This window comes from Myotis yumanensis, unplaced genomic scaffold (assembly GCF_028538775.1).
Source record: "Myotis yumanensis isolate MYYU_CA2020_CCGP unplaced genomic scaffold, mMyoYum1.0.hap1 SCAF_16, whole genome shotgun sequence".
NCBI lineage: Eukaryota > Metazoa > Chordata > Mammalia > Chiroptera > Vespertilionidae > Myotis > Myotis yumanensis.
The window spans coordinates 49,847,070-49,866,312 of record NW_027223767.1 but is presented as its reverse complement, the minus strand read 5'-3'; the positions used below and the strand labels follow the sequence as shown (position 1 = coordinate 49,866,312).

Here is a 19,243-nt window from a genome sequence, read left to right as displayed (position 1 = left end):
CAGGGAAGAAGGGGCAGCTTGGGGACTCTGTCCCGCCACCAGGTCATGGTCTGTACTTGGTTTGTAACTCAGACTTGGTTCAACCACTGAAAAGCTTAAGACCTGAAAATCTCCAGCTCAGACCCCCAAGATCCTCTCGTGTGATCATGTCGTATGGGGTGGCTGATACAAGAAGTGGGGGACAGGGCGTGAACTGCAGGTTTATTGGTTCCCAGCTGCGGGCAGCAGCACTGGCCAGGTCACAGGGCTGGGATTAGGGGCGAGCCGGAGCCACGGACACTTCCGGTCTTACCTGGTTCTAGAAACGCTTTAGGGAGAGGCGTCCCCGCCCCGTAGCCCCATGCACCAGGGTCATGCCGGGTTGGCTGGGCATGTCCCGATTGCAATTTAAAAACATCCTGAAAAAAATAGCTTTTGTGAAAATTCCACTCTGGGGCCAGCGGGGGTACGAGCGGTAATGTGCCAGCCTGGGGCTCACTCCCGAGGGTCTCTGGGTGGGCGCTTGCTGAGCCCCCCTCCACGTGTCTGCGGGGGCCTCAGGCCAGCACGTAGACCTCCAGCAGGCTGGAGACCGCGTGCATGCGGTAGAAGATGCCGAAAGGCAGGCAGATGTTGACGATGGCGGCCCAGAGGGAGTAGCCGTAGAAGTCCACCTCCACCTTGTTGCTGAAGTGAGGGCGGGCCCCGAAGGCAGGCATGATCCACAGCTGCGGGGGAGACGGTGTGTCAGGACCCGCCCTGACTGGCCACATCCGTGGGCTTCGCTGGGGGTCCCAGCCCTGCAGTTGGGTGGACAGCAAGGGCTGGGTGTTGCTGAGTGGGGACCTCCCGCATCTTGGATGGGACTGGTGCTCTCTAAGGAGTTCAGGAAATGTGCCGGCCTCAGCTTGCCCACCCCATAGGACTCGCCCTGTGATCACAGCTCCCCCATAGGAGGCCCCACTTGTGGGCTGGAGAGAGGAGAAGAGGGCTCATTAGATGAGTGAGAATTTGATACACATTTAGAAATGGCTAAGTCAGAGCTGGAGAGATGTGTGGCAAATCAGCCAGGCCCAGGCAGGAGGGGCGGGATCCAGCCAGAAGGTTCTGGTGTGGGCTCTGAGGCAAACAACAAGGGCTTCTGGGCTCACCCCACCCTCCCCATTCCCAATGAGCTGTGCCATTGGGCACATCGCAGCCTTTTTCTTAGCCTGTTTCTGTCCTATAAAATGCTGCTCTCAGAGCTGATCCAGGCTCAGGTACCTGGAGGAAAACAGCCTTTCCCAAGGTGACTCCCAGCCAGTGGGCGGGGCCAGCAGAAGGTGAGGGCGGGGCCAGGGCTGGGGCCGGCTCAGGATAGATTCCACTGGTAGGTGGGAGATTGCCGGGCCCTCTTTTTCTATAGACTACCTATGGGATGGGCAATATGTACAGTGGGGACTTCACTAAGAATGCACCCCAGTTAGGATGGATTGTTGGTGTTTTTCATGGGGTGAAATCTCTCTGGAGATGTTTTACGTTGATAAACCCACATCAAGGCTGTTCCTATGTTACGAGTATTGTTTTCATTGAAGGTGATAGCGGGAAGGACTGTATTCATAGCGAGTGAAATTTCTCTAGGTGTGTCTCTCTCTGGGAAGTACTCACATGGGCGAGTGTTTCTGTGTCAGAGGTTTCCCCTGGGGATTAGGTCTGTGCGGTGGGGTGGTAGCTACATTAGGGGTGTTCCTCTAGTGGGGTGCACCCTTGTGAGGACAGTTTCCATGCACGGTGCATATTTGTGTTGGGTGAAGTCTGCTGGGGTCCAGAGGAGTCTCTCTTAGTCAGGGGCTTTGCTGAATCACTGGGGAGGGGGTGCTGTTGTGGGCGCCCCCCTTCCGGGCCAGCCCGCCGCTGCTAACCGACCGCTCGCACTTACACTGCTCTCCTCTCCACTGCTTCCTGCCGCTGCCCCAGTTATTCTAAGCAGCAGGCTGGTCATGAGCTCCCAGGAGCAGTCACACCTCCCACCTGAGGGTGAGGGCCCCCACTCCCCACATCAGTTCTCACAGCTCCCTCTCCCCTTGGCCCTGCCCCTCCCCCTCCCTCCCCAGCATTCCCTGGGACCCTTTCGGCTCTTGTGGTGGCTGCCTGGCTGCCAGAATGCCAGGACTCTGTCCTCTGGGTGCTGAGATGCTGTTTGCCTGGCTGCACCAGACCCTTTCGGAACCTACTCCTTCCCTAGACAGACATAGATTCTCGAGTAGGCTGGGACCAAGACAGAGAGGCCAAGTGACTAACCCTGAAAGAACCTCCTTCCTGCCCCCCCAGTCCCCAGGCACCCCCCCTCCCCCAGGTACTCACGATGATGTTGCAGAGCAGAAGAAACAGAGAAATGTCCTTCAGGCACCGGCGTCTCCAGTGGGCCCGGGGGGCCAGGATGATGGCCGTGGCTTCCTGAGGGCCCACCAGGCTGGGGCCCACCGACATAGGAGTGGGTGGGCAGGTTGGCAAAGTGTGGAGGGCGTCCGGGTTGGCGAAGGTAAGGCAGGGTTCCTTGGGAGGGGCGTCGTGGGGCTCAGCCCCTGGCGGGCCCCGGTGGAGGCTCTCAATGATAAACACATTCTGGAAGGTGTGCTGGGCGATCATGAGCAGCGCGTGGGCGAGGTTGAGCGCCCCCAGCGTGTCCCTGGGCACGCCCACCACCACGGCGACGATAGAGTAATAGGAGATGGCGTACTGGCCCAGGGCGGCGCCCATCAGCAGGGCCACGTCCAGGGTGCGTGTAGGGTTCTTATGGTGGTCCATGGCCCGGCGGTCAAAACGGTAGATGACCGAGCCGCTCAGGCTGACCAAGGTCATGAGCCCCAGGCAGGCGATGTTGAAGCTGTAGTAGATGACCAGGGCCTGCTGGGTGTGGTCCCCATCCCCACTCACTTGGACCTCATAGATGATGAAGACGGCCAGCCCCACCAGGAGGAGCATCAGGCCCAGGACTGGGCCCACAAAGAATGTCTCCCGGAAGAGGCTGCCCCGGGATGGGGTGTGGCCGTGGCCGTGGGTGGAGGAGGCCAGCAGCCTGCCCACATTCTTCCACATGACGTAGAGCATGGTGGAAGCGAAGAGGCTGTACTCGATGTTGAAGGGGTACAGGTAGAAGTAGCCCCGCTCGAAGATCTGGCAGACGGTCGTGGCGCAGGCGCAGTCGCCTCCGGCCTGGCTGCCCACGCGGTCTGCTGTGGGGAGACGGGCACAGATCTGTACCGCCCACCCCTCTTCCTGGAGGGGACCCATCTGAAAAGCCTCACCCCTAGACTGTGACCTCTCTCTCTGCCACTTTCACTACCGTACCCCAAACGCCCATGCTGGGCTTGGCATGTTCATTCATCCCACACATGTTTATTGAACACTTACTGTGTGCCTGAGACTGCAGGACACATCAGCAAACAATAGCCAGTGCTCAATTTAAAAAAACAAAACACTGAACTGCAAAGCTGCCCACTTCACCCCATTCCTTCAGGAAAACACTGTCCATCTGTCCCCCGCAGGAATGACCCCTGGCTGCCTGACGTCGGCGAGGTTCTAGTCTTGTAGAAGGTGGCCCTCTTGGAAACCCCTAAAGTTCCAGCTTCCTCTGAGCTCTCCCCAGCATCTGACGCAGCCCAGAAAGCCAGCTGCTGGGCCTAGGTCTGGGTCCTGACCCCGGTCACCTGGCCTGGACCGCACTGAAAGGGACCTTGTCCTGCACCCAGCCCGTGCTGTGTAGGGTGCCTTGGGCCTTGGCAAACATCTCTTTCGATCCCAGGCACTGTGCCAGCTGGTTTTGCAGATGGAGAAGCTGAGGCTCATGGAGGCAAAGTGACTTGTGATGGCAGAGCTGACGCGCATGACCTGACTCTGAGCCCGGGGCAGGTGTCTCTCCGGCGTGCCTCTCTGTGTCCCCGCAACCCCAGCACATTCCATTGGCTGCCTCCCCAGGTTGGTTTTTGCCACCCTCAGGAACTCCTCTGTGTAAAAGGTGGCCCTTTGTCAGTCTTGCTGGGCTGGGGGTCTCGGGGGGGAGGGGAGGGAGTGGGCCCACACTTTCCCTTCCTGGACTCTCCCACACTGGGGGTGTGCCTGTGTCTTCAGGTGAAGTCCAGATGGACTTAGTCATCTAGTCTGGTCCTGACTATTGGGGGGCCCTAGAGAAGTCCCGAGAAGTAGGAAGGACCAGGGGGACTGTACCCCATTCGTCTTCGGGATGGCATTTTGATTAAAAGCAAAGATGGATCTGAACACTAGTTGCCCGATTTCAAGCTCTGTGACCTTGGGCAAGCTGTACAACCTCGCTGTGCCTTAGTTTCTTCGCCTGGAAAATGGGAATATTGATGCTACCCACCTCACAGGGAGCTGTGAGGGTCAAGTACCATGAGGTTTCACACACTTGGCACGGCGCCTGGCATGCAGAGCCCAGTGGACGGCCACCATTGTCATCGTGACTGTATTTCTAGCTTCTCCTTGCTGGGCTCACCATCTGATCCCTGCTTCCGCCATCAAGACACTCTGCTCCCTCCCCCTCCCTCCAGCCCCATCGCCCTTGCCCTTTCTTCTGGGAGCCCGAGCCCCTTCGTTAGTGGAATGGGGACCCGGACAGTGGGACCAAGGCTGTGTTGTCCAGGGTCAGAAGGGCCCTCCTGTGTCACCTACGCCCACAGGTCAGCGTCAGAGCCAGAGCCTGGAGCAGGAGGTAGCTCTCCTGGGAGGGCGCAGAGGTCCACTCTGCAAGCCAACAAAGCCCCCAGCCCGAGGCCCAGGGTCACAGGGCCAGGGGGCATCTGGCGTGGCACTCACGGTCGGCAGCCAGGCGGGCGTGGCTGGCGTTGCTGTGGGAGTAGGCCTGGTGCACCGATTCATCCACCACGGCCGCCATCCAGTTGGCCAGGTTGGTGGTGAGTGTGAACATGAGGCCACACCTGTTTGGGGAGGGAGAGCAAAGAGGCCAGTGAGACCCTTTGGCTCATCTTGGGAGCTACAGTGGGAGGTGGTGGTGAGACACAAGGAAGGAGTCCGGCCCTGTGTGAACAGGAAGCGGAGTTTGGAAGAAACAGCCTGGTGGGGATGCAGGGATGCTGTGGGGGGGGGGGGGTACCCAGGGGCTCAGGCTACCCTGCTCCCTCTCTGGGAAAAAGAACATTTAGTGCACTGCACAGCCCATCCCACCAAAGCCATGCAGGCGCGCGCACACACACACACACACACACACACACACACACACCACTGCACGGGGTGATGGAAATGGAAATCAGCCTGCCTAAGGGACAGAAAGAGGCCCCAGGCCCAGGTTGGCAGCCCTCATCTCTCACACAAGGTGAGCACTGGAATGCCGCAGGGCCATGAGCGCTGGGCAGGCACTCACCGGGTCAGATCCAGGTGGACGTGAACACAGTCCTTAGCAGAGACCCAGAGGAAGTAAGTCTGCGTGGAGAGAGAGTGGCGAGGTCAATTACTCTGCAGAGCAAACACAGCTGAACTCAAGTGCCCACGTCCACGCCCAGCAAGCTCCCTCTACCTCTAAAGCCCTCACACTAAGTTATCAAGTTTATTTTAACTCCACAAAATGAGGCCAGGAACAATTCACATTAAACAGTGCTCTGTTCTTTAATAATTGGTAAAATGTCACCTATAAGACTTTCTGGTCCTCATGTTTGTTTTTTGCAGGGTCGAGACCTGGCAGAGTTTGAGTGTCTGGTTGTTTATTCCTGGGAGCAAGGCCAGCCTCAGGCAAGGTCTTGTCCAAGGTAGGAAGACTCTCTGGTGACTTCTCACTCGCTTTGGCAACACCCCCTGCCCCATCTTCATCCTTCATGGTACTTAACCCTCACAGCTCCCCTCCGGCACCTGACGCTGATCTGTGGGTTGCCCTGCAAGGCCTCGCCCTCCTCTGGCTGCCAGCCAGTCCTTGCTGTGTGGGGTCTCTGTGTTTTCCTTTCACCTGAGTATTCTTCAAACCCACAACATGTAAAAGACTGAAACGACATGAATTCCAGTCAGAAATGTGTTGAATTGTGGACAACTGGCCCCGGGGATGATGGTTCAGGGGGGGAACCATACACGTGGTCATTCTGGTCTTACAGGGCTGGGTCGGTCTGGTCCCAGGGAGGGCCAGTCCTGCCTCAGCTTGGTAGGAAGATCTTTCAAAGTGTTATATGTGCAACAGAGAAAATATATATATTTGAACATCTAGGAAAACCCCCAGGTACAGCCTATCCTATTTCCTGAACAAAAACACAATATAGGGGCCAAAGCTGAGGGCAAACTGGCCATGCCCAGGGCGGGACCCTGGGCTGAGACTGGTGCCCTCCACGGGCACCCAGGGAGGGCAGGCCAGGCTCTAGGAGACAGGATGGCTGACACGACTCACACCTCTCAGGTGCGAACTGGTGGCACTGCTCAGGCTGAAGTGAAACCACAGGCCCCCGAGTGGGCCCTCACATTTGGATGTGACTTCATTATCCAGTGCTGCCAAGTGCCTCATGATCTCTGCAGTCCTATCCCCACATTATCTGACTGTTGAGGGTAGAATAAGGGTGGAGCTCAGCTCTCCTGACCCCATTCTGGGTGCTGGTTCCCGACCATCACATTCAAGGACCCTCCTCCCACCCATCCACCCATCCACCCATCCACCCACCCACCCACCTGGAGGATGACAAACACAGCCTGGGTGAGAGGGTGCAGAATCTTGATGGCCGACTGGCACTCGAAGAAACTGGAGTAGTAGCCCGTCTTGAAGACATCCATGACCAGGGTGCAGACCCCAAACAGCACCAGCCCACCTGGGAATGCGGGGGGGGGGGGGGGGGATCAGAGAGGCGGGAGAGGAGGCTTATGGGTCTGAGGAGAGATGACTAGATGAATGGCTGGTTGGATGGGTGGGTGGATAGATGGGTGAATGGGTTCGACAGTGGCTGGCTGGGTGGCTAGGTGGATAGATGAATAGGTGTAGAGGTGAATGGACGGGCTGAAAGATGAGTGGGTCTGGAAGGATGAGTGTATGATTGAGTGGGTGAATGGAAGGATGGTCCGTTGAGCTCCCATCTCTCTGGGGCTAAATAGACAGGGAGAAGGGCCCTCAATGGGCTCTTCTGGCTGCAGCTGTCACCTCTTCTCTGCTCTCCATCAGAGGGTCTCCCAGGACCACCCTTTTTTGATCTTTGAAAGGGCAAAGAGGTCCCCCTTCACCTCCCCTCCGGCACCCTCTCTCTTCCTCTTCTCCCTCACCTGCAGCCCACCCTCCCCTCAGCCACATCTAGTCTTGCCAGGGAAACGTCTAACCCCTCTCCCTCCATGCACTCACTCCCCAAATCCTCGGAGAGCCCCAGCTTCCACCTCCCTGCCTGGACCACCCCACCTCCGCCTTCGCTGTCCCCGCACCTCGGAGCCAGATGGGGCCCGCGTGCGCGTCCCGATAGGGCACGGCGTCGGCGCAGCGCGCGGTGCGGAGCAGGTAGAAGCCGATCCAGAGCGCGGCCAGCAGCATCATGGTGGTGAGCAGCGCGAACACGTCGGTGTCGTACACGGCCACCTTGTTGAAGGCGCCGCCGCTGACGAGCGTGCAGGCGAGGAGCAGCACGTTCACGGCCAGCAGCACCGACAGCAGGCGGCCGCCCTTCTTCCACACCTCGCGGGGGGCCGTCCGCGGCGCCCGCGGGCTCTCCCTGGGGCCGGCGGCCAGCTCCTCGGACATGGCCGGGGCGACTGCAGGAGGTTGGCGGGGTCACTGCGGGGGAGGAGCGAACAGGACCCCAGGTTCATTCCCCCAGCGTCTCCCTAGATTTGGGGGCCGGGGAATTCCTGACTCAGAGGGGGCTGCCGGCGTGGGGGGCGCTGGTTGAGGGGGTTGGGGGTTTGGGAGGGGGGGTAGAGGAAGCGCCGGGAATGGGGAAGAGCAAAGCGGAGACTGCGGCTCTCGAGCGGCGGCAGCCCCGTTGGACACCGTCCCAGGTCCCCACTTCCCCAGTCCGTGCGCCCCTGGCCGGGCACCCACCTGGCTGCGCCCGGAGCCCGCGCTGAGCTGGGGGGCAGAGGGTGGCGAGCGGCGCCTCTCTCCCACGCCGGGCTGGACGCGCGCTTTATAGCGGGGAAGGCAGCGTGATTTACAGCGGACGGAGCTCAGCTCCATAAACCTCTCAGTCCCACGCACATGATCCATCTTCCCTCCGAGCTGAATGTAGGGAAGAGCGCGGGAGCCAGATAAGGTGAGATTTATGTTTACCCGTTAAGAGGCGCCCCACCCCACCCCCGCCCCGGCCGCCCCGTCACCTCTGCGGGCCAGGCTCGGCACGGCCCCGCACTGCGGCACCCAGAGGGCACCCCGGCCCTCCACGCCCTGGCGCCCCGGAACCCTGAGAACTGTTCAGTGGATGCCCCAAGGGCCTGGGGCACCGCAACGCCCTCGGTGCGCCCTGTACCTTTGTGCGCCTCTGTTGCTGCCCCAACTCTGGCCCCTCGTGCCCCTTTGCCCGGCTTCCTCTCAGCGACCCAAGTCCCCTCTCCCTCCTGCCCCTGCCCCCCTGCCCCTGCCCCCCTGCCCCTGCCCCGCTGGCTGCGCCCAAGTCGAGCTTGGATACAAGTCCTCCCGCGCCGCTAAGTCCGCGCGGGTCTCCAGCGCCCCCTGCTGGAGAGTCAGCTGACCCCGCGGGAGCGGGCGGCGGACGGGACCGCCGGGTTCTACTCGCTGCCGGTCCCGCGGTTGGTACTAACAACCCTCTCCCGCCCGCTGCCCCAGGGGTCGGGGCTGCCGCGGACACCCCTGCCCGGCCCTCGGCCCGTTCCTTGGATGAGTGGAGACACCGGGAGCCGCGCACCCGGGCCCTAGTGAGGACAGACCTGGGACTGCCCCTAGACAGGTCCTCACTGCGCAGGGAGCTGGGGTGGACATTTTTGGGGAGACGGCAGGGCCTCGCCCGATCACCCCAGGGCTCTCGGGCCCAGGGTGTTTAGGACCCAGGGGCAGCCCGGGGCGGCTCCCTGGGCCGCGGGAGATCCTCCCCCTCCGGCCGGTGCGCGGCTCAGATGTCGGAGTAGCGGCGGCTCTGCGCTCCGCACCCACCGTCTGCGGCAGCGGGGCTGGCGGCCCCGGCCCCTGCCCGGCCCCCTCCCCCCACCCCATGCCTCGGTCCTAACCCCGAAAACCTCCCCCGCGGGGGGCCTTTTCCCGAGCCGCTGGCCCGCCCCGTCCAAGTAGGGAGCCATGAACGACCAGTACCACCGGGCGGCCCGGGACGGCTACCTGGAGCTCCTCAAGGAGGCCACCCGGAAGGAGCTGAACGCCCCCGACGAGGATGGCATGACCCCCACTCTCTGGGCTGCTTACCACGGCAACCTGGAGTCGCTGCGCCTCATCGTGAGCCGGGGGTGAGTGCCCAGCCCAGCCCCGCAGGGGAGGGGGCAGAGCGTCCGCGCTCTCAGCCCCCAGCCCCTCCCGGTCCCAGGCCCCTCTCCTCTGAGCCACCCCCTTCCCTAGGGACGGACCCTGGGGTGGGACCTTGGGGCCTGGCAGTCGTGGGAGGGAGGGGGACACCGGCTGAGGCCTGTGACACTTGTGACCTGAATATGGGGCTAGGAGAGGAGGGCTAGGATTTGGGGGTTCATGCTTGTGGGAGGGGTTGCAGGGGGAGGGGGAGGAGGGAGAGGTCTCCTGCGTGGGCAGCACCTTGCAGCAAGTGTGAGAGGCACAGTGAGAGGGGAGAGAAGGTGCCGACGCCTCAGAGGGGACAGAGGGGGGCTAGGAAAGGAGGGGGACCCACTGCCCACCCAGCCTAGATCTGAGGGCTCACCCAGCAGTGTCCCCCCTGCCCCCCAGGCTGGGCTCACACTCTCTCTCTTGGCTCCCTGCCGGGATTTATGGGCATTGCCCACAGCACCAAATGTCACTGGGTTCAGCCAGCCCGCAACTCCCGCTGCCCCCTCCCCCACGGAAGGCTCCCCTCCCTCCCTTTGGAATTGTCTAGGGGGAGGAGGAGCATAGAGCCCAGGCGTCAGGGCCAGGGAAGGGTTTGGGGGTAGCCGTTGAGGAATGCAGGGTTCAGGGACTGAAGGGGGTCCTGGGGCTGAAGGGCTTTGTGGACAACTCCCCGCCCCCAGCGGATTTAGAGAAGGCAGGCTGAAGCGGACAGACACCAGGGCAGCCTGGACAGAGAGGAGGAGGAGATGCCCTAGGAGGGTCCTGGGCACCTGGTGGAGCGCCAGGTGCTGGCCTGTGGCCTGACTATGTGGTGGGTGGGGGAACCCCTTGCCCTCCCTGGGTGGCTGGGTGGCTGTTCCTGGGGCCCAGCAGGTGGTGGTGGGGGGCAGCCCCTACGACCGGGCAGCTGAACCATGTTCCAAAAGGCTAAGACTGGCCCGGGTCTCCACCCCAAGAGGACACACGTGATCCTGCCCTCCTGCCCCTCCCTCAGGGGGACTCATCCCCCCCACCCCCAACTCCCACAAAGGGCAAGGGTGGGGTCTAGGTGTGGACACCAGATGCTGAGCAGCCCCTCCCCACATGGTCCTGCGGGACTTGGCAACGTGGAAGGGAAGTGAGGAGGGGGTTGCTCAGGGAGCGGTAGTGACAAAGGGGTGATTCTTTCTCCAGCCCTGAGGGGTGGCCTTGTGGCCTCATTAGCCTGAGGCAGAGGCACTGAGCTGGGCTCCTGCGGGAAGGGAGAGCTTGGAGGAGCCGGCGGGAGGCTGCCGTGCTGGGGGCACCCTGCTGGTGTGGAGGGTGCTGCAGGGGCTGGGTGGGTCCCGTGGACAGGCCCACCTCGCAGGGCTCCTAGAGATGGGGCCGCGGGGCGGAGAGGGCGCTGGGCCGCGGTTGCAGACTTCCCTCCTCCTCCCTCGAGTCCTGGCTGCCCCCACGCTCCCCTTCTGGCCCAGGCCAAGACCCGACACCTGCTCTCACACTCGGGCTTGCCAGGCCTGGCCCTGCTCCCTGCAGACATGGCTGTGCCCGCCGCCACGCAGGCACGCACCCTCACGCACCCGCACTCACCCAGGGCTCGGGCCCAGCACACACCACCCCTCATCCTCCTACGATCACCCCCACACACGCAGCCACGCTCGCCACCACGCCTGCCTAGAGACCCAGACTCGCCCTGGCCCACCACCTCTCTGGGCCAGCTCCCCACTGGGCCCCATGAATAATTCACCCCTTTCTCTCTGGGCATCAATTATTCATCCCCTGAGATTCCCAGCCCTCAGTTCTCTTGGGGAAAGCCCCGCCCTGGCCCCGCCTTCTCTGTCGCCCCACCCCCTGCGTACCCGGGGCGGGTCTGCATCCGACTAGCGGCTCAGGGCTGCGCAGTCTCCTGGAATCAGGAGAGATCTCAGGCCCTCGGGTCCCGCCGGTGTGCCCGTGGGGGTGGCTGGGAGCTCCCCTCACCCGCAGCCACTGCCGACGGCCCGCCTGAGCTGCGATGGCTCATCCCCCCACCCCACGTGTTCTCCCTGCAGGGGCGACCCGGACAAGTGTGACATCTGGGGCAACACGCCCCTGCACCTGGCCGCTTCCAATGGCCACCTGCACTGCCTCTCCTTCCTGGTGTCCTTCGGGGCCAACATCTGGTGCCTGGACAACGACTACCACACCCCGCTGGACATGGCCGCCATGAAGGGCCACATGGAGTGCGTGCGCTACCTGGACTCCATCGCGGCCAAGCAGAGCAGCCTCAACCCCAAGCTGGTGGGCAAGCTGAAGGACAAGGCCTTCCGCGAGGCGGAGCGGCGCATCCGCGAGTGCGCCAAGATGCAGCGCAAGCACCATGAGCGCATGGAGCGGCGCTACCGGCGCGAGCTGGCCGAGCGCTCGGACACGCTCAGCTTCTCCAGCCTCACGTCCAGCACCCTGAGCCGCCGGCTGCAGCACCTGGCGCTGGGCAGCCACCTGCCCTACTCGCAGGCCACCCTGCATGGCACCAACAGGGGCAAGACCAAGATCCAGCGGAGGCTGGAGCGGCGCAAGCACGGCGGCGAGGGCACCTTCAAGGTCTCCGAGGACGGCCGCAAGAGTGTGCGCTCGCTCTCGGGCCTGCAGCTGGGCAGCGACGTGATGTTCGTGCGCCAGGGCAACTACGCCAACCCCAAGGAGTGGGGGCGCTCCCCGCTCCGGGACATGTTCCTCTCCGACGAGGACAGCGTCTCCCGTGCCACGCTGGCGGCCGAGCCTGCCCACTCGGAGGTCAGCACCGACTCAGGCCACGACTCCTTGTTTACCCGCCCGGGCCTGGGCACCATGGTGTTCCGCAGGAACTACCTGAGCAGCGGGCTGCAGGGGCTGGGCCGGGAGGACGCGGCGCTGGACGGGGCGGGCACGCCGCGCGGCCGGCTGCAGAGCTCCCCCAGCCTGGACGACGACAGCCTGGGCAGTGCCAACAGCCTGCAGGAGCGCAGCTGCGGGGAGGAGCTGCCCTGGGACGAGCTGGACTTGGGCCTCGATGAGGACCTGGAGCCCGAGACGAGCCCGCTGGAGACCTTCCTGGCCTCCCTGCACATGGAGGACTTCGCCTCCCTCCTGCGGCAGGAGAAGATCGACCTGGAAGCCCTGATGCTGTGCTCAGACCTCGACCTCCGCAGCATCAGTGTCCCCCTGGGGTCCCGCAAGAAGATCCTGGGGGCCGTTCGGAGGCGGAGGCAGGCGCTGGAGCGCCCACCGGCCCTGGAGGACACGGAGCTGTGAGTGCCCGCCCCCCCAATGGGCGGGGAGACAGGGGTTGGAGGGGGAGGGGATCTGCTTTTCCCGGAAGTGAGGGCTAGTCCCCATCCATCCCATGAGGCCCCACTTATTTTCTTTACCACCCCCACCCCCCGTTCAGAAAAAGAGGCTGCCAATTGGTGAAGACTTTCACCCAGGCTTTCTTATCACAGCGAATGTAAAGTGCACCTCGGTTGTGGGCTTATCAGAATCTGGGAAAGTGGGTGTCTTAGTCTGGACGGACATGGTGGTCACAGTCATCGTCGCCGGGATGTTTGGAGCCCTCCCAAGTCCCGGCTCCTTGCACTTGTTCGTTCATTTAATCCTCCCAGCTCCCCAGCGTAGGGCTAGATCACCCCCACTTTCTAGTGAGCAAGTGGGGGCTCAGAGAGTTTGGGTAGCTCACCCTGAGGGCCTGCTGCTGCTCGGGGCAGAGCTGGGCTGGCTCCCGGTCTATGTGACTCTAAAGCCTGGGGACTAGGTTACTCCCAGGAAGAGCAGCGTTGTCACCTGCGTTCGGGAAGCCACGGGGAGCTCAAAGCTGCTGCCACACTGGCCGAGCTGTGGCCCATCCCTGCCCCGACCCCTCCCTCATGGCAAACCACAAGCTCTTTTTGTATCTCTGGCCTTTACCCTACATGTGTGGGCAGGGGTGGATGTGGGGAGGCAGTGTGGTTTAGAGTTTGGGGTGTGGGGTGGGCACCCCTAGGCAAGTGTCCCCATTCCTGCCCATCAGCCTGCCCAACGGTAAGTTGTCCAAATGGCTAGTCTTGGTTGAACCCGTCTCAGAGGCTCTCCTCTGAGGTCTGTTTCTATCTCTTTCTCTACAGATAACAGGGGCCTTCTCTCCCAGACCAAAGTGAATTCCAAGTTGCCACAACCCACGGTGGGGCCACGAAGTCTCCACAGTTGCCAGCCCTGCAGCCCCGGCCCCTCCCCAGGGGCAAGGACTCGGAAGCAGAGGGTATGGCCTGGAGGCGCCCAGAAGGGGCCTGGAGGCGCCCAGAAGGGGCCTGGAGCCCTTGAGCCACCCCCATTGGAGTGGCCCTAAAGGACATGTGGATTTGCAGGAGGCCCGGGGACTAGACTAGTGCCCATGAGAGAGGGTGGGAGTGGGTGTGTGAGGGGTGGGCGCAGCCTGTCCCAGGGGCCGCTGTCCCTCCCATCCCTCCTCTGGGGATCCCATTGCTCAGGCTGGACACTTGCTCATGTCCTGCATTTCTGGGAAGAGAAGAGTTTGGGCTGCCTCTCCTCACACTCCAGAGAGGTCCTGGCTCAACTCTTCAGCCAAATGCCCTGACCTCAGTCCCCACCCCTGCCCCTAACACAGCCAGCCCCCTCTCCTTCTCCCACTGGCCATGCTGGGGAGTTGGAGTGCCAGGCTGGAGTGTGTGTGTGTGTGTGTGTGTGTGTGTGTGTATGGGGCGGGGGTGACTGGTGTCCTTCCCAGCTCACCCTGGGGTGGAGCCCAGCCTGACTCTGCCCTCCCTACCCTGTCCTCCTCCACCTCCCCTCTCCTTGGCTGAGTAGCCTGGCCCCCCAGGGACCCCAGAGGGTCAGGGCCACAGATGCAAGGTGCTAGAGTAACCAGCTGCAGTATTATGGCCCCGGGCCCGAGGCAGGTGGAGCTGGGCATGGCAGGGTGTCCAGCCTAGTGTGGGCAGGCCGTCATGCGGACACTGGAGCAGCCTGAGGAGGTGGATAAGCTCAGCCGCTGATTGTTCCCAGGGCTCTGTGTGCCTGTGTTGGGGGTTGGTTGGTGGATTTCCCTCAAGGCCTGGGAGCGGCTGGGCGGGGGCCTGTTCTGTATGAATAGTGGCTAAGCGAGAGCTGGTAGGAGAAAGGCCAACCCCAGAGGGTCCTCAGACAGGTGTCCTCGGAGCTCTAGGAGGTCACAGATGTGGGAGCCGCTCAGGGGCCCACCCACATGTGTGAGCACATGCACACCCCCATGCAATGGATCCCATCCCAATCTTCAGCTTGGAAGCAGCTTCTGCTGGGAGCACTGCCACAGCCCTCCCCCCGCACCCCTTCCCTGGCTGGGGCAGGGAAAGGGAACCCCCAAAGAATGCCACAGGCCTCCCTTTGGGTGTCTTGGGTGTGGGCCCCGTCTGGCCATGCCCAGAGCTGGGGGTGTGATGGAGGTGGTCTGTAGTGCCTGGTCCCACCCGGAGGGCTGTGCTGCCTGCCACTGCCACCCTGAGGCCACCCCAGTCCTCCTCCCTGTTCTTGGCCTGAGCCTGGGGCCACCCCAAGTGCCGACTAGATTTCCTCGGGGCCCCAGGTGCCGCCCTTTCTCCCCTGTTCCTGGCTGTGCCCTGCCTCAGCCCCTCCTGTTCTCCTGTGCTGGGGGGCGGGGGGGAGGGCGGGCTCTGTGACTCCCACCCTGTGCACAGCGCCCCTCCTGCAGGTTCATTATAACCTCTGCAGAGTATGTTCTGCAGCATTGTCATGCCTGTGTCCTGCTCTTTAATCACGTGGGCGTGGGAGAGGGTTGGATGAAGGGGGCAAGGGGGTGGGGTGGGAGAGGGAGAGGGTCTTTTGTGCCTTTGAGGACTTGGTCCTATTCCTTGGAGGGAGTCTTGGGATGGGCGGTTGGGCACTCCTCCCTGGGCCTCTACGCAGGGCCTCCCCTCACCCCCGGGCCTTCACCTGCTCCCTGGGCCCAGAATTTGGAGCTGATGGAGCGGGAAGGCTCAGAACTGGGATGAGCCCACTGGAGACCCCCCAGCAGCTGAGTGGGGAGGCGGCCCAGCCGCCAGCCTGTTCCCAGGGCCTGCAGCTGCTGAAGGTAAGGACAATGCTTTCTCTCCTCTCACCGGGGTCTGCCTGGGCTTCTCCAGACACGGGCAGAAGCCGCATACCAGCACACGGCCACCCGCCACCTGGGCCCCATCAGCCCTGAATCAAGGTCTCCCCACCCCCCACCCCTGGGAGGCCTCCCAGGCAGCTCTTGGGGCAGCCCTGTTTAGAACCCTCCTTTCTTCCAGCTTCCCCTTAAGCTGCTCTGTTTTCTCAGTCAAGTTTGGGAAAGGGCTCTGGAGTTTTGTTCCATTCCCTAAGGATGCTGGTCCAAGTGCTTCTGCCAAGGGGAGTTCAAGACAACCCCCTCCCTCCAGCATCCACCAGCAAGGTCCACAGGACCTCAGGGATGGAAGGTTGCCTAGCAACCATCTAGGGGTTCTAGGCCACCTCCCTCCACTCCACAGATGAAAAAGCTGAGGCTCACCAAGAGGAAGGTCCAGACCCAGACACAGGCCTCCTTTCCTCACCCTGGGTCTGCCAAGAGGGCCAATAAGACGTGAGATTCTGCCTCCCATGCTCAACGGGGTTCATCAGCCCAGCGACCCCTACTGGCCAACCTGGTCACTGCACCTACCTCTGGAAAGACCGGCCTGTCCGGGCGAAGCAGGTCCAGGGAAGGACATGAGGATGAAGACTCGCAATGACAAGAGAGAGGATCGGAGCGTCAGCTCGGAGGCAGAGACTAACCCGGAGCAGTGGGGGCGGGGTCTCCAGAGGTCAGTGCGGCTGAGGGTGGAAGCCTGGGGCGAAGAGCTGGTGGCTCCAGAAGTCTGGGGGACGGACACACAGAGTGAAGGGGAGAATTTTACACCTGACTCAACTTGCTCCACTCATTCCCCTAAAAGTTTAGATCGAGTTAGGGCGATTCTTTCTAAAAGGTTAGGATAACCAATGATTCTTAGCCGTCGAGGATTACAATCTGATGATGATATGGACACTTTCCCTGGAAAATGCACATGGGGCGCGCACACACTCAAGTACACTTTCATTCACAACTTCAGGCCCTTCACGGGGCCCCAAGAGGCCCAGGGGCCCAGGTTAAGAGCCTTAGTTAGCCTGGGGTGGACCATATCATAAGAAATTACTGATGGAAGGAGATGAGGGTGGGGAGTGAATCAGAGGCAGGAAGGGCCTCCGGGTATGTGGCTCAAGTTCTCATTTTACAGACGAGGTTAACTGAGGCCAGAGGGCAAGGGACTGGCTGAAGGTCACAGAGCAGCCAAGTGGACAAAGTAGTACCAGGTTTCCCGATGCCTCCCATGGTGCCAGCTGCCTCCTGTGCCCATGTTAGCCAGTCCTGGACAGCATGACACTCGGGTTTATGGGAGGCGGCAAGACTCAGGAGGCGGCCAGATCTGGACAGCAAAACCATCTCCGCCCCTTTCTAGCTTATGGCCTTGGAAAAGTTACCCCACCTCTTGAGTCTGTTTTTTCTCAGCTGTAAAATAGGGATTACAATTAATTATAATAACAGTGTTAATCCCATAGGTCATTAGGGGGTGAAATGATAATGGGGGCAAAGCACTTAACACACGGCAGTTAATAATGATCTTGCTTATTGGTGGCCTGAAACAGACCCATTGCCCAGGTGGTGAGCCCTAGGCAGACCCAGGGAGCAGTCTCCTGAGACTGAGCCCCTCCCCCACTAAACACCCATCCTCATCTGACCAGCAGGGGGCGATGACAGCCCAGCCTGACCTGGTGGACAGGAACCTGGAGATGAGGAGGGCTCATGGGCATCAGCCAGGCCTGGGCATCATCCCTGTGCCCATGGCAGAGAGAACTGACATGCTGGGTGGTCCCCAGACTCCCCTTTCAATGCTCCCCACACCGTCTACACAGCTTGGTCATACTTCAGAGGTGTGGGAGGAGTCCCCATGGCCCTGAACCTCAGCCCTACACACACACACACACACACACACACACGGAAAACATGGGCAAGGAGGAGCGTGAAACAGGCAGAGCGAGCATGTGCAGGCCCTTTTCTTGCTAGAAATGGAAACCACGTTTTACTATCACTATCGATACCAAGGGGTATCAGATTTAAATCATATCAATATTCAACAATAATAATTACAATTGCACAAGAACTGCCATTAGTGGTAACTGTATCTACCACGACACTTGCCCTTTGTGCTCCATTGGTATCCATTCTACAGAAATGATCTTTTCTGGCTGGTGTGGCTCAGTGGCTGAGCGTCAACCTATGAAGCAGGAGGTCAAGATTCCATTCTCGGCCTGGGTTGTAGGCTCGATCCCCAGGAAGGGGCGTGCAGGAGGCAGCCCATCAATGATGCTCCTCTCTTATTGATTTTTTTCTCTCTCTATCCCTCTCCCTTCCTCACTTTCTAAAAATAAATAAAAACATATTTAAAACAAAAAAAGAGAGAAATGATCTTAATACTCCCCTCAGAGAACTGTTAAGGTAACTGGTATCGCCTTCCTTTACACCCTCTCCGGAAACTGAGGCTCACAGAGGCCAAGTGACTTGCCTAAGGTCACACAGCCTGGACTGGGACCTGGGTGTGTCTGAGTCCAGAGCCTCGCTCTACACACGGCTCTCGGCCTCCATACTATGTGAGAACCCCGGCTCTCACTCCCAGCCCTGGCGCCAACCCCACTAGGCCCAACACACACCCTTCAGGCTCACCCATATTCAGCGTCACTGACACACACTGGACTGTGGTGCCAACCGGACTCAGAGGGAGCAGCCAGGTGCCCCTTGGGGAACCTCACCAGCCAGGAGTCTGGGTTCCTAACATCCCTGTCTTGGGTTTTCAAGGACCTAACTTGCTGTGTACTTTGGCAAGGTAGCCTGGGCCTCTGTTTCCTTTCCTGTAAGGTGGGGACAGACTGGCAGGCCTCAGAGCCTCAGCAGTGCCCCCACCAGCACAAGGCTGGCCCCCTCTCCCTCACCCCCTCACTCCCTGACCTGCCTCTGGGCCGTGTCACCAACCTGGCTTGGTCCTTTCGGGATGGCTGGCAGCCTGGGAGGGCGGATAGAGGCTGCAGGCAGCTGGGGCAGGCCAGGGGTCGGGTCCTGGGAGGGGAGGCTGAGGCTGAGGCTGAGGCACCCTGTCAATGTGGGCCCGTCCTGCTGGAGCCAGGGGAGCTTGGGTGCCAGTCCCACTCTCAGATGACCAAGATCTGAGCCAGAGGCCAGGCTGCTTCTCCCCCAGCTCCCGGAGCCCCACCCCTGTGAATAATGCCGCTTGCCTCCTGGAGCCGGGCCTCCCCGGCCTTTGATGACTGGGGGCTGGGGGGCATGATGTGTGGAACAAGAAAGGGTTAAAGACCCAGCCACCCAGGCTTAGAGCATAGGAATGGTTGCACTGCTAGAAGAGGTGCCCCCCAGCCTCCCAGGTCTCCAAACTCTCCTGATCCCCCTCCAGGCCCTGGGGGCAGGGCAGGGCTCCTTCCCACCCCTCCCCCAACCACAACAATAATTAACCCCAGTGAACCCCAGCAAATAAAGATCTGAATCACAAAGAGGAGGAGTCATCGCTGCCCCAGGGTGGGGAACTCCGGAGGTCTCAGGAAAGCCAAGCCTAGCATCATCTGACACCCCACTCCCCATACCATTGCTGCCTCAGTAGGTCCATGGGCACCCAGTCCACTGGGGCCTGGGAGGCGGGCTCACCTATCTTGGGTTTGGACCAAAGAGAAGATTGAAAATAAGATAAATAAAAAATAAAAAATAAAACCGTACATTTCTCTTCCCTGAATATTCTAGCATGTCCCAGGGGGAGGGGCTCAATAGTGAGA

At 61.1% G+C, this 19,243-nt stretch overlaps 2 protein-coding genes across 3 annotated transcripts; one reads left to right on the top strand and one right to left on the bottom strand.

Annotated features, from left to right (window-relative positions):
• Positions 1-194: 194 nt before the first annotated feature.
• Positions 195-7,684, bottom strand: OTOP2 (otopetrin 2). Of its 2 annotated transcripts, none has more exons than XM_070394563.1 (6): positions 7,372-7,684; positions 6,637-6,773; positions 5,357-5,415; positions 4,792-4,913; positions 2,323-3,194; positions 195-707 (listed from the first exon to the last, which is right to left on the bottom strand). In XM_070394563.1, exons 1-6 carry the CDS (start codon positions 7,682-7,684, stop codon positions 537-539), a joined length of 1,674 nt encoding a protein of 557 aa, XP_070250664.1. In that variant the 3' UTR covers positions 195-536. The 2 variants fall into 2 exon arrangements, with proteins under 2 accessions (XP_070250664.1, XP_070250665.1); XM_070394564.1 differs by having other exon boundaries at positions 2,323-3,191.
• A 1,469-nt stretch (positions 7,685-9,153) lies between these two features.
• On the top strand, positions 9,154-12,658 carry USH1G (USH1 protein network component sans). Its single transcript, XM_070394577.1, has 2 exons — positions 9,154-9,354; positions 11,437-12,658. Exons 1-2 carry the CDS (start codon positions 9,191-9,193, stop codon positions 12,656-12,658), a joined length of 1,386 nt encoding a protein of 461 aa, XP_070250678.1. The 5' UTR covers positions 9,154-9,190.
• Positions 12,659-19,243: the final 6,585 nt, after the last annotated feature.

Excerpts from the sequence above, each read along its gene's own strand:
- OTOP2 (XM_070394563.1), bottom strand. The coding sequence starts at position 7,684 with ATGTCCGAGGAGCTGGCCGCCGGCCCCAGGGAGAGCCCGCGGGCGCCG. Across the intron at positions 5,416-6,636 it reads CTGTGTTTGTCATCCTCCAG|ACTTACTTCCTCTGGGTCTC; the intron begins GTGGGTGGGTGG and ends CTCTCCACGCAG. Across the intron at positions 4,914-5,356 it reads GTCCACCTGGATCTGACCCG|GTGTGGCCTCATGTTCACAC; the intron begins GTGAGTGCCTGC and ends CTCCCCAAACAG.
- USH1G (XM_070394577.1), top strand. The coding sequence starts at position 9,191 with ATGAACGACCAGTACCACCGGGCGGCCCGGGACGGCTACCTGGAGCTC. Across the intron at positions 9,355-11,436 it reads CGCCTCATCGTGAGCCGGGG|GGGCGACCCGGACAAGTGTG; the intron begins GTGAGTGCCCAG and ends TTCTCCCTGCAG.